Source organism: Falco biarmicus, chromosome 16, assembly GCF_023638135.1.
Source record: "Falco biarmicus isolate bFalBia1 chromosome 16, bFalBia1.pri, whole genome shotgun sequence".
Classification (NCBI taxonomy): Eukaryota; Metazoa; Chordata; class Aves; order Falconiformes; family Falconidae; genus Falco; species Falco biarmicus.
In genome coordinates, this window is record NC_079303.1 from 901,038 (window position 1) to 915,274 (window position 14,237).

The 14,237-nt window shown below is 47.5% G+C and overlaps 1 protein-coding gene across 6 annotated transcripts in view; it reads right to left on the reverse strand.

Annotated features, from left to right (window-relative positions):
• The window catches only part of PPP1R12B (protein phosphatase 1 regulatory subunit 12B), a 128,462-nt gene that overhangs the window by 28,140 nt on the left and 86,085 nt on the right, over nt 1-14,237 (reverse strand). Inside the window, exon 1 of one of the 6 annotated variants that reach the window (XM_056361299.1) lies at nt 1,435-2,160. The exons of the other annotated variants lie outside the window; for them this stretch is intronic. Coding sequence (XP_056217274.1) covers nt 1,435-1,536 — 102 coding nt within the window. The 5' untranslated portion in view covers nt 1,537-2,160. Of the gene's footprint in view, nt 1-1,434; nt 2,161-14,237 lie in introns of those variants that run through there. 6 annotated transcript variants of the gene reach the window in all.

Genomic DNA, 14,237 nt, shown 5'->3' on the forward strand with positions numbered 1-14,237 from the left:
GGGGGCCCCGGGAGCCTGCAATTCCATCGTGGCTATTGACAGAGGGAACCAGCACCTCTGGGCAGCATGCACCAAAGCAGCCAGGCACGCACCGTGAACACAGCAGTCATGGCTCTTGCAAGATGTTTGTCACTTGTTTATATGCCTAGATGCACTGGGGTGGGGGCTGGGGGGGTGGGAACGAGTCAGTCTGTGTACGCCAGACATGACTGATGTTGGGTTTTGAAAGAAATTAAAACATTTTCAGCTTTACTCTAGGAGTAAGGGCACATTGGAAAGGCTCCCCACCTGCTATTAAGCTGGTTATCAATTCTGTAGCAATTTAGTGAGGAACAGTAAGCACAGCCGTAAAAACTGATGAAGAAACTCCACCTAAGCACACAGGGGATAGTTCTAGATTATCTAAAACCTCCCCAGAGATACCCCACCTGCAGACCGCCAGAGAGCACGGACTCCTGCTCCTGGGTTAAACAGTTAAGAGCCTGGGGGGCAACCAGCAGCCTCCCAGGCTGCTGAGGGTAAGTTCCTGAGGTCAGGGGTAGCTTCCATTAACACCACGGCAGCGGGTTCAAGCCCTTTTTACATATTTCAGGCAATGCTTTTTGCAGACCAAGATCTGCCACTTCAAAAGGAGCAGACAATGCATATCTGATTTGAGCAAACACCAGTGCTCAGATTAATTTAATGCTTACATCTAAAATTAGCCTGCCTTTTTAAAACGAATTCCTCCGGGCTTTGACTCCAGCATGATAATATTTCTTGATGGCGAAGCGACCGCCTGTCTAACGACACAGACCCAGAGAGTTTCATGATAGCCCTTCATATGACTCCGGAGCTATTAGCAATACCATTACGAAATGTTTCCAATTTTCAAACACCTTGGTAGATGGGGACACAAGCTCTGGTCTGGGGAGGACCAGTCAACCACCTCGCCTTGCCTCCTGCTACAGGTGGTTTTCTTCATTTTTTTGTTCTTGTTGAAATTACTAAACTATACCCAGGTCAGCACAGCCCCAGGGGGGGAAGCTGGAGCGCAAACCTTGTTTCACCAGCAGTATCAAAGCGTTCCTGGGAAGAGCGCAGCTTAACAGGCTGGTCAGGTTTTGCCTCATTTTCACAGTGAGGTTTTCGTCCAGCAATAGCCTAGCAGGAGAGCGATGTCTCTGCGAACAGCAGGATAGGGGGGAAAATACCATCACAGCAACTCCCTACAGCCTTTAGTGCAAACAATCCCAGCCAAGGACTCTGGCAGCTTGCTTAAAACCTGTTGCTGCAGAGGCACCTTCCCCAGTTTCATCTAAGCCATCCTGGTTCCAACGCAAACCACAGACACGGGTCTCCAGGTATAAGACAACAAACCGCCACCACCGGTCTCTGCCCAGAGCACGTGCTGAGCAGGGCTCCGTGTAAAACAGAAAGGAAAAAGCTGCTTACTCTGAGTGTCTTTGCGATCGGGGAAGGAGAGGATGGGGGAGAATCTGACTGAGCCTTCCTGCTGCGAGTATACTCTTTACTCCTGGTGTACAAGGACGACATGGCCTCGCGGGCTGGGTGTCTCTGAGAAGCAATACAAGTCTTGCTCTCCTGTCGCTCTAAGGCGCTGGGCAGGTCCTTCTTCCAAGGTCAGAACAAACTAATTAAACTATTCACAGCTCTGGTAATTAAACCCTGCTGTTTAGGGTGTGTAATTTTAGGCATTAATCTGCTGCAGGGAGAGCTGAGGCTCCACAATGTTTCTTGTCCGAGAAGAAGAGGAGAAAGTGTCAAGGACTCGCTGTGCTCCAGCGCCGGGCGTTGCTCCGTGCCAGCATCACCGCCCCGGCCCCATCCCGATCTCCCCGCACAAGAACTTTCCTCTCATCCAGAGCCTATGCCCCAGGACCAGAGCGATCTCCCCCCAGAGCTGCAGGAGGCAAAAACTCCCGGCTCAACTCGGAGCACTGGAAAATCAGCTGGGTTTATCTAGACACGAAGCTTTTGCCAAAAAAGAAAAGAAAAGAAAACCAAAACCCGTTCTACTCCGGAGCGCTGCTGCGAGCTCTCTGCTGTCACTGCACGGAGCTGCACGCTTTAAGCAAAACACGAAAGCATAAATCAGGAACAAACGCTGGTTTGGAAAGGGGCAGTCCAGATGAAGTTGTGTTTTGTTCCGTCCTCCTCCTCCTCCTCCTCCTCCCAGGCGCCGTTACCCGCACGCAGCCTTCTCCGGTCCCTCCCGCCGCTGCCTTCTGACATTCCAGATCCTGACTCGCTCCGCCAGGAATGCTGGAGGGTGGCCAGCAGCAGCGATTCACTTTCAGCTTGGGATTTGGGCTGCCACTTGTAGGGGGGGAAAAAAAGGGAAAAAAAGAAAAAAAAAAAAGGGGGCGGGAGGAGTGGGGGGAAGAAAAGAAAATAACTTACGAGCTCCCAAGGCCTGACGGGCTGCGAGCGGGAGGTCAGAGGCAAGTCGACGGCAGTTTGCAAAGCTTAAATTCCAGCACGCGTTTTGCGGCTGCGACAAAGGGAGATATTTTAAAGGACACGGAGCAGTACATACCATTAAAGGGAGGACACACTCATGCAGCACAACAGGATTTTTGTTGTTTGCTCATAACCCTGTCTTGTGCTGCAAGAAGGCGACATGGAGCTTGTGTAATGTACCCTTACTCAAAGGAACATTTGGGATTGAGGAGGAGCTTGGAGGATAAGAAAAAGGGTGGAGAGAGCATGTACCTCTGTCAACAAAGTTCCAGCTAGCTCTTGTCTGAGCCATGCTGCTGCTACACCAGCTAGCTCACTGGGAAGCATCTCAGGCGATGGCGAGATTGGTCACTGCAAAGGCAAGCGGATGTCCCTCAGGTCCCATCTAAACAAGCACATGGGATGTTCATTTGAAAAATGCCCACAACCACCCAGTGGGTGCACTGACTTAACAGCTCTCATCCCCCAAGTACAGTCTTGCAACCATAAGGTTGCCAATCTACGCTTTCCTTTGCTGGAAAGCATCAGCCCAGGTACCTGCACCAAACCAGTTCCAGTAAGGCAGTGTTAGCAGACCAGTACCACAGCGAGGGATGTGTCCTCATCTGGACTCATCTACACCCACCTGAAACAGCTACTGACCGAGCCCCTGGGTGCCTGGAGTTAACCATTCTGCTCCAGCTCCACAGGCTGCTTTGTCATCAAACATTTCCTAGCAAGTGCAGAAGAATATCTATATAAAGATAATTTAAAGAGTATTACTGTACTTATGTGTATCACTGTTGATTTGAAATACTGCCCCTTTTTCGCACACTGCTTGGCAACTGTGTAATTTTATTGACACATAGTTGGGGAAGGGTGCTTGGAATAGCAGCTGCATTAATTTCTCCTGCCATCCAGCACCTTCACCATCCAGGGGCAATGCAGCATTGCCATGGAGAGAGGAAAGGGGCTGCCAGATTGTCCTTCTCTAAGAAAGTAACTTCCAGATCAGGTTTCTACTGGATACTTCATCATGAGGAAGGAGGGGACTCATTATTCACTGGCTGCAGGAGGGTGAGGGGAAAAAAAATAAAAAAGGCTGGAGAGGTCTAATTCTGCCTGGCAATATTTCTGCATTCCCTTCTAAAGGTATGGAAATTAAGTCCAGACACACAAGAAGGTAGTGACAGGCACCCCGCTGCTCAAGGAGGCCATGGCAGGACCTTGATCTTTCCAGCCTCCATCTGTTGCACTCATCACCCCCCCCCCCCCCCCCCACCTCTCCCGGCACTCTGACCCTGCTGCACAGCAGCAACACGGTAATTCAGACATTTTAAATGCATATTTATAGAACGTGCACACAGGGCTGATCGTTTCACACTAGTCTCAGTTTCTGGGATTTCAAAACAGTGAGAGTAATTGAAACTGGGCTAACCTGTGTGGCTGCCAGCAGGCTGGAGTGTCCCAATCACAATTAAAGTCTGACAAAGCCCAGCTTAGTCACCAAGGTGGAGCTGCACAGCTCAGAACTGCAGGGATTTGCTTCCCCTCCCGTCCAGTCCCAAACAAATCGTAGCCACATCCCTCCAAGGTTGTGTTTCTGCTGAGGAGGGGCAGGAAAGCTCCAAAATCAACATTTCAGTACAGAACTCACAGCCAGAGCCTCAAACCAAAGCAAAAACTGAGCTTTCTATTCCCTACTAATTAAAAGTTAATTAGTCATCCAGTGCAGATGCCTCACAGATTGACAAAACGCGTCTTGGTGGACAATAACTCGTTCTAAAAAGAAGGGGTGGCATGAGAATTAGCATTCTGATTAGCAGGAGAAAGGCAGCGGAATGAGATGCAAGATGGCAAAACACGCCGGGTTTCACCACTGCTTCAACGAAGGTGCCTCACTCACTAACAGGTTTCTCCCTGCTGTTTTGTATGGTTTGCTTTCAAGTTTTCCCCCTGTGTAAGTATGAAACCCAACTCTTCCCTTGCGGTGCTGTTGTCCTCACACCCTGATGTTTGTCACGTTCAAGGTCATGGTTTAGATCCGACTGTTTCTGTCTGTTGAGGATATTCCTCAGTAGGAACCAGCAGTGTGCTTGGTGCTGGCGCTGGGGTGCCACCTCCTTTGCTAAGGGGGTTTTATACAGCAACCCGAAAGGTGTGCACAGAACGGTTTGGGTTGGAAGGGACCTCAGAGACCACCCTGCTCCAACCCCCACCCCAGGCAGGGACACTGCCACCAGCCCAGGTCGCCCACAGCCCCGTCCAGCTCAGCCATCGCCTTCCGTGAGCATTTCCACAACCACTGGACACAAACCCCTGAGGCTGCCCAGATGGTAACTTCAGGCTGCAGCGTATTTCTGGGCAAAATACAATGAGTATAAAATGAGTACAGCAGCACAACTGTATTTCCTATATTGATACGTGGTAGTGTATTTCCTGTACTTAGAGCTATGGTCTTGACTATGATCACTCTTCTCAGGCATCTTCCCTTTTCCGTGCAGACGGCCATCCTCTCCCTTCCTTTGGTAACGTCACCTGTGTCTGTATCTGATTTTTTGTATTAGAGAGCTGGATCCATATCCAAAAAAATGACATACCAGAAAGAGGACAAAGCCCTGAGCTAAATATTTGAGGGGAAAAATACAAACACCCCTTCTACCTGTGTTGAAAATCTTCACCTACAGAACGTGACACTGATCAAATAAGCACAAGCAGCACGGCGGCTTTCCGACCTGCAGCAGACAGGAGTGGGAAGCAAAGCCAGGAGTCACAGCCAGAGCTGCAGAGCGATGCTCATGGGTGACGTGAGCCCACGGCATGTTCTCTGACAGCGCAGAGGAGAGGAAAAGGAGAAGCCCTCTTGGGAGACCAGAATTCTAATAAAACTTGAAGGATGAGGGAGGGTAGTTGGTATTTTTGGAACAAATGATCCCCAAACTACCTCCTCAAAGTCCTAGCTGTCATTTTCCACATCAGGTTTACCATGCTGTCCTGCGCGTTGCTGAATTCCTTCCCATTCAGCTGACTCTTTTCATTCGCAGCCAAACCTCCTATCTCCCCGGTGCAGGCACACACCGACGAGCACGCTGCCGTCTCCAGCTGCACAAGGCTCAGCTGATGGAGGGGCCGAGCTGAAGGCACTAACCGGGGCCACACAGCACCAGGATGCTCTCCACACTGTTACCTTCCTGCAGGGCCTCCTTGGCTACTCTGTTACGTTAAACACAGCCAGGGAGCATCCCTGCCCTCCGGCACACACCCTGCAGGCACAGAAGCTGCTGGAAGGTTCTCTGGCACCATCCTGTCCCTCGCCAAGCAATGCTGCTCCACGTCGAGCCCGGGCACTTGCAGGGACCAGCCTCAGCAGGTGCCTTGGACACAGCCGTGCCGACGCGGAGGGTAAGCGGGTTCGGTACCATGGCTGAGCCTTCCTTGCCAGCTGGCCTCAGCACCAGGGAACAGTTTAAGCTGGGTACAGGAGAACTAACACCCTCAGCCTCTGAGGATGGGTGGCACAGCCCCTGCTGCAGCCCCTCCTGTGCTGCGCTGAGCAATACAGCAACAGCGGGGCCGCACTGCAGGGACAGAAGGTGTGAATTATAACCTAAGATGAGCAGCAAGAGGGAGAGGCAGGCAGCACGCTTCATGTTTTCACCTGAACCTGCTGCTGAGGCCATTTTGCTCACTTCTCTTTGGGAAGCAGAGAACCCCCTCCCCACTGCTTAATGCAGCCCCAGGTACCACTGGTACACTCCTACGGAGTGTAGCTGTTTGCTGTTTAATTAAAATCTTCACAATCCTCACTCCTGGATGCCCCACTTGTAGGAGCGCACGCTGCCTGTTTGCTGAGTCATGTCCCAGTCCAGGGAAACACCGAAATCTGCAATTTTACACAATACTGAAATAAATTCTAAAGCTGCATTTATTCTCACGACACTTCTCTAGAGAAATGGAGCAAAATAAACTACCCTAGCAGTTGTTTCCAAGAGCCCAGCTACAAAGCTACTATATGCCTATAAAATAATTGTTCTAGGTCCAAAGTAGTTCCATAAAAAAATCAAGAGAAACTCAGTTTAAACATGAAAAACCCATTAATTATTGATGCAGGCTATAGAGAACAGAGTCAAGATTAGATTTTCTATTGCTTTTATGTTACTGGATCAGCATACCAAACTGAAATCCATAGTGTAAGAGTATTGTACCTCCCTTTTGTAATAATATTTATACTGCGGGCAAAGTTTAATCAATCCTGTGGTTCCCTTCACCTCACGATGTCCCAGATTTGTGATTATTTAAGTCCAAAATGACATGCAGCCTTTGTGCATACTAAATGGCACCACTGCTTTGTCCCTGGAAGAGTAGCTTGCTTGCCTTGCACTTGCCTTCCGCTACAGCCAAATCAGACCCGAGCACTGTTAATTGCAAAGGAAAAGCACGTGATCAATCTAAGACTGGGTCCGACAAGCCAGGAATACCGTCTGGGTTTAACAACCAGGGCTCCACAGGCAGACGAAAGGTTACAGCACCGGTCATTACTACACCTTGGGTACCAGTCATTTCTTCCTCTACATGCAATCTTGCAGTAAAAAGTCTCTATGCTACTACCAAAATATTTGGGAAGGCTTTCACCTGCGTGAAAAGGCTGGGTCTTGTTAACCCTCCTGCTCTCACATCTTTATTCACTGTACCCATCCCTTTTTGTGCAAAGAAATTCTGCAGGTTCCGTAGAGAAACCGTTCATTTCAATGCATAATGAGTCGGTTTGGAATTAGCAGCGCTGCTACTTAACCCAGGAGATGCGACAAAAAGCCAGCCTTTCAAAGTTGTCATAATAAACCTTCTTTCTTTGTACAGCTAACTGTATTATCTGTGAGCTGTAATCTGGTTTGCAGATACACTGCAAGGATGCAGAGGGCTGCTGTTAAGTGGGACAACTCAGGGTCAAAGCTGTAGCAGCTGTATTCACCGAAATACCCAACACACCATTATTTTGCATAATGAAGAGTTGACTGAAAATACACGCTATATAAAAACCGCTTTAAAACACTGTAAATAAATTACTTCAAATTGATATGCAAGCTTTCACAGGTTCAATTACAGCTTCGCAGGGTTTATGCAGAACTGAAAGAGGCAGGAATGGTTATGTTTGGCAACAGACGGCTGAAGGGCTGTAGCAAAGGAATTACTGGCCAGGCGATAAGCTGTGCTGTAACGGCGATGTGAAGGCGCTGCAGCAGCTTCCTTGAAACGGAACACAGCCCACACGAGTGAACAGGCTTTCATCCGCAGTGCACTGACTAGGATTCCCAGGAGCAGATCGGGCGTTATGTCTCGCAGATAGGAAGCAGAAGGAAAGGATCTTCCTCTCCTCCCAAACACACATGCAGCAGCTGACAGTCTGTAATTGCACATATACCATCATACTTCCCCCACTTTTTATTCCCATCACTAAATTTATCATAAAAGGGGCTGGGAGCTACACATATTAGGCAGACCCGGATTAAGCAGTAGAAGCAGGTAATTCTAGTGTGGGCTGAGAACAGTGCATTTTAAATACAAAACTTCACAATTCTTTTCTTTTTGCTTTCTTACAAATAAAGAAAATACAAAGCAGTAGTGAAGAGAGTTTAAAAAGCACCATTCTCAGCACAGAAACATCATTTTAGCACCTGTAAGTGTTGAAACATGCATGCAGGAGAAAAGTCTTCCAGTAGTCCTGTGGAGCAGAACAGAGTTTTTGGAAGAACAGGCAAGGTGCCTTCAGGAGTCTAACCCAGCGTTTGTAACAGGGCAAGAAGCAGGGGTGTTCGCTGACACCTCTGGGGACCTCCCTAACTTCAGAGGATGAGAACTGAATATAAAGAGGAGACTGCAGAAGAGGGAGAAAGATTTCATTATCTTGAGTTCATCATCTCCAGAAGGGTTGATGGCGAGAGGTTACAGAAATGGATGGCAGCAGTAGCAATAACCAGCAGCAATAAAACAACGCTGCAGCAACGGCCTCCCGTTAGAGGGAGACAGATGTGGCAGCGACTGCTCCGCCAAAAATAAATGTCTCTGAGACCACAGATTTGATTCCACTCAAGGCTGTAAATGCAACCACGATCACAAACCCAGAGGCCTGGGGCGACCCCCGCACTGCGTATTTTCATGCCATAATCCTCAGGATGTCTTACACACCAGCCGGAAGACTGATGCCTACAGATAAGTTGCTTCATGTCCACCTAAAACCCGGCTCTGTCTTTTCACGCTCAGGCTTCTTTCCCAAGCTCGATACCATGTTTTGTTCAACTAAAAAAAGCAGCATGAGAAAAACCAGAGAGATGCTTTCCACTGTCTGCTCTGAAGTCCAGTTTAGAGCATTGCTGACGCCAAAAATCAAGTGATTTCCTCCCGTTACTACCATTAAGGACAATAATATTCTCCAGTCAAAGCAGTCCGGCGGTTGCACTCTGCAGGGGTTTATGGACAGGTTCCCTCTCCCCTGATCCAGCTTTTTCTTACAAAGATGTTTGTGCTGCTTCCTCCTGAGTTACAAAGCAGGAATGTAGCAGAAATTTGCAAAGATATTAACAGGCCATGTCAGGGAAACTGAGAAAGCAAACACTAATAAAACAACCAGATGCAAACATAGCTATTTCAAGCTAAGGGACTTTCCAAAATATGACATAGAGAAAGAGAAATCTCAGAGCTCATACAACAGAGTCATGATCCATTTTGCTCTTTATCTAAATTTGTCAGATTCTGCATACCTCCCACCCACCCCAGCCACTCCACGGCTATAAAACCTTTCTGTTGGCTCGTCTGTGGAAGCAACTGGCTGACACAAAGCAATATTCTAGTGCCGCTGGCCAAACAAATGTATAACTTCAACACATTGCTATCTAACTATGCTTCAAGCCTATTTCTGGCCTTCCTTCAACAGCAGCAGATTGTGGTGCAGAAGGTTATGTTCACTCCCAAGGATGAAATCTAGGAGCAATAAAAAAAAAAAAGCCTACATATATGAAAAAAACCAAACAAAAAAAAAGCCAAACCCCCCCCCCCCCCCCCAACAGTGCCCAGCATTAGCTACTTGCTAAGTACCTACTATAATGAGTAACAAAACCATGCTGAGGCATGAATTAAACCAAAGCTGGTGGGAAATTCCTGCCAGGAGGGCGTTTTGCAGCTTATGGATTCTACATCTTGACATACCAAATAATGAAGTAGCTTCTGCCAAACACTGTGACTTCTCATAGGGAAACTCCATGTCCAAGAGCAAAAAACTAACAATGGCTTTCCAAATCTGAGGCTTTTTCTGAAGAGAAGCATGTGGGAGGATATAAACCCAGAACAAAAAGTGACCTTTTAAAGACAAGGGGGACAAACAGCATCACCACACTTGCATCACACAATTTTTCCTACAGTGGTAGTTTCCAAAGGATATTTTATTGCCAGGGAATTTGACTTCAGTTTTCCGAACAAATTTAGATTACTCTTCAATTCCTTGTTAGCCATCCAGCACTACAGCTTCTGCTTTTTGCTCCTTCTCGATACATCTGGGAGATAAATCATTCCCTACCTAAACATGGGACCGTGCCACCCTGCACGGTCCATCCAGGCAAGGTCTCTCGGCTTCAGAGGGGCGCTGCCACGAAGGCGCTCAGCGGTGCGCTGGTGAGAGGGGGGGGAAAGCAAGCACCCAGCATGATACCCCCGAGCTGCATCTGCTGCAGCCTGCTCCTCCTGCCCTGCACAACCCACCTGTGCCCCAAAGCAGTTGGCCAGGACAACCCGGCACGGCTGTAAGGGCTGCCCAGACATCTACTGCTGTAGGCAGGAATTTTCGTCCAGCAGACTAGATTTTTTGGAGGGTATCTTCAACCACATCAGGAGAGACATCCTCCCTGTGGCCCGCTGGATGACTGACAAAGGACAACTGTCAGCTCCCAGAGGGGCAGAGAACATGCTGCGAGTAGTTAAGCAGTTAGAGATATTTTTCCTTTCCATAATTTTGAGCATGTCATGATGAAACAGAGTTTGAAATAAAAATTGACATGATGCTCCATTACATGTATAAGCACAAACCTATGCTGTTAACCTTTAAAAAGTCAAAAATTATAAACACAATTAGACACAAAACAACAGTTATTCTGTCTTCAGGCTACAATCAGGAGGCAATGCTGTTCCTCAGGCCAACAGGTCCGGGCTACCAGCCACACTGAACGTCTCCTGGAGTGGCTGTGCCCCATCGCCACTGCACAGCGGGTGGAGAGATGGAGCCACATGGCACTGATCCTGCTGCTACCCCATCCATCACACTGCTCCCAGTTCCTTCTGGGAAGAAAGCAAAAGGATCCCAGGACACCTGTGAGATAGCTGCCATGTAGGCAAAAGGGACAGGACCCTGGGGTGAAACGGGATAATTTGAACTGGCTGCGGAGGCCTCCCAGCAATGCCAACAAGAGCCAAGGTATCTGCCGAGTATCTGATGCATTGCTAGCCTCAGCTCCATTGCTCCAGGAGAAACTACTTGCTGACAACTGAGAAAGATCAGTCACCTCAGACTACACTGAAATTCCAAGAGTAATTTACTAAACAAGAAGTTGAAGCATAAAGTTACCTTAAATAGTTAGAGTCTATGACCTTGGAAATCACTCCTGGAGGACTCTATTTTGCCTCATCTTCCTGGGACTCGCAGATGGGATTTTAGCTGGTTTTGTGTTACTCATCTCCATCACGGACACTGCTTCACATTACACCTTCCTAATTCAGCAGCTCAGTGAATTAGAGGAATTAACCTGAACGCATTTAGCTGTAACCCTGTAGTCTACATCGCCGACTTGGATTGCTTGGCTTTAAGCACAAACAATATGTTTTCCCAGAGCTGTAAATAGGAACCGAGCAGCCACGCTGATGATTTAAATGCTGTATCAACAAGGAGAGTAGACAGCAAGTCTGATGCCCTTCTCAAAACATTAAGGTTAAGAAAAAACAAGACAAGCATATTAGGCTGGAGAATCCATGAAGCAAGTAATCTGGGCAGATGTGAATTTTTTTTGCAGAAATATTTGCAGAATCAATTTCAATTTCTATAATGTCTTCCTCCTTCCACCTCCCAAAGAACCCAGGGCACTCCAAACACAGTAAAAGTGTTGTTCATCATATTTAAAGCTCTATGGCAAAACGTTAGCTCGTGCTTTTGCAGCAATCTCCTGCTATTTCATATTGCTGGTTATACACATATTAAAGATCTCCTTTCCTCACAGCATACTCAGCCCATTACAGCATTTTGTTTATAAACAGGATTAAATGCAGCCAATCTCTCACAGCCTTACATTGCACATAATTAAATGCTCTATAATTTAACTATAGTCATGCAAGTGACGCACAGTACCACCTCCATTACCTTGGACATGGGCCAGATGGCTTCCCTCCCACGTCACACTGCATCTACGCTAGAAGTAAATATTCAAGGGTAAAAGCAGGGAAAAATACTGGTATCCTCAGTCCCCAGAAGGGACCCTGGGCTAGCAGTGCGCAGGATGATGCTACCATACAACGCTATCTAAATGGAAAGATTTTACTTTCTTCTCAGCTAGCAAGAAGTTTGCCTATTTTGTTCCCTTTTACTCGTCCACTTCCCCTCGGGTCTCAGCACAATGCGGTCCATGCGGACATTCCTTACCATATTAGGCAGCGAGAGGCCAGAAAGTGGAAGACTCGGGGCCTTCCTCAGCTTAAGAAGACAGACCGCAGGCACGTCCCCAGTGCCACGCTTCCCCGCACGGCACTGGGGAAGGGTGGCAATAAAATCGTGGGATGCGGGGCAGTTGCAAAGACTCCCAGGGCTCCCAATACATGCAGTCTGGCTACGACAGACAAGTCCCAAAACACTCACTAAAGCCATTTCTGATCTTTCAGTTGTTTATCAAATCCATCTTTTAACAAAGGTAAACACCACGATTACCAAAGCTAGACTGGAAGCCTCTGTGGAGGGTAAAACGCCACTAAAAACAAAAGTATAGGTGAGAAAAAGAACATACCAAAATCGGGACCCCAAGTCATAACTCTGAAACAGCTGTAACACTAAGGAATTTAACTTGTATGAGGAAATTTCCAGTCCATTGGACTTCCCTTAAAATTCACAGAATCAATCTTACAAATTCAGTCCTTCTAAGACAGAGGTTTAGTTTTTGTTAGTACCCAGCTGCATCTGGTGATTTCGTGTTAGTAGCAGAATTAGGCAGAACATGTAATATTTACAAAACAGAGCGGGTTTGAATGGTGTTTTGCAGAATGTAAAATACTCATGTTTCATAAATCAAAGTACAGGGAGCCAGAAATGGAGCCTACTTAATACACTTACTGTGATTGTAATCCATAATCGTATGTTCCAGTGTTATTCCTGCATAAAAGTTAATTCCATTAATGGGTCTGGGTTTTACACTGCACTATACAGACTGCCCTAGAGGAAGTTCATGAGAACAGATGTTTTCTTTGACACTTTTACTGCCCAGAAATTGTTACTTTACCGACATGACACGCAGCGCACTCCCCCGTATTTAAAGCTTTTCTTTGACCAACAATTTTAACACATGGGTGAGGCACATTTGCAATGCTTCTAAAGAGAACTTCAAGGAGATAACATTCTTTAAAGGATAACAAACATTGTTCTATTTCTCTCATGTATGGCATTTCAACTACACTTTTTGTCCAAATTGGTACCCCATTTCTGCTGCTGCTTAATAGCAGTGGCAAGACAGGTACAAGTCAAAGCCAGAAGAGCCAGGGATAAGGAAAACCCTTTCCGAAATGTCACATTGGACCATCCTCTTTAGCCTTCATCATTACTGCTGCACTTGCTGCATCCCAGACTAGAGGCACTGGTTCACATCTGCACTGGCTGTACCGTGTCCGTACTCCCTGCCCCCCCCCCCCCCCCCCCCCCCAGGGAATTCTCGCCGGTATTTCGGTCGCTGCCTGGCAGGGAGCAGAGGTTTCCCAATGCCAGCCTGCCCACTCTGCTCTGGTACTAGCACGATCTTTCAGACTGTCATCACTTCTGCTTTCTGAGAAACAGAGACTAGACTGTGGCCAGACTCTTCCCCCCCACCTCTGGTTCGAGCTCAGGTCTTTTCAGACCAGCAAAGGCTCTTTCCTTTGCACATCCTTCCCAGCGGAACCACGCAAAAAACTCCCCTAGAGCTGCTTCCCCAGAGGCTTTTTTTCCAGCTGAAGTTCTTGTGCCCTTGAACATTTATTCCACAATAAAACTTTGTCTGCTCTTCCAACTTTCGGCAACGCATCCAAGCGGTCTGCATCACCAGGAGAGCGGCAGGGCTGGCAGAGCATGCGTGCAGGTTGCCCGACACATCCTATTAGGAGACTGCAGGCAGCTGCCTACAACTCAGCCAGAGTGTCTGGGCTGGTTTCCCACGCTGGTGCTCATAAGTTTCAGCCAGAATAATTCATCCACTTAGAACAACATGTATTTACTCCTTTTTTTCAAAACCTGTGTTTACCTTTCCTTTGCTAATCTCCGGCGCTGCGCAGTTTGGAGGAGGGAATTCAAGTTGGGCCTTTTCTGGCTCACGTGAAAATCTTCCCAAGATCAGCCAAGATATAAACACTGGAGGACAAACCCAAACCCCTCACATCAAATCAGGAGAGTTTTGGGGGTCTGTAACTAAAATGAGACACTTCAGTGTGATTGGGTCCACAACTCTGATGGTGGTACCTGCTATTCTAGAATGATTATTACTGATGAATTAATGATCATTAATTGTACTTCCTGCTTGATACTAGAA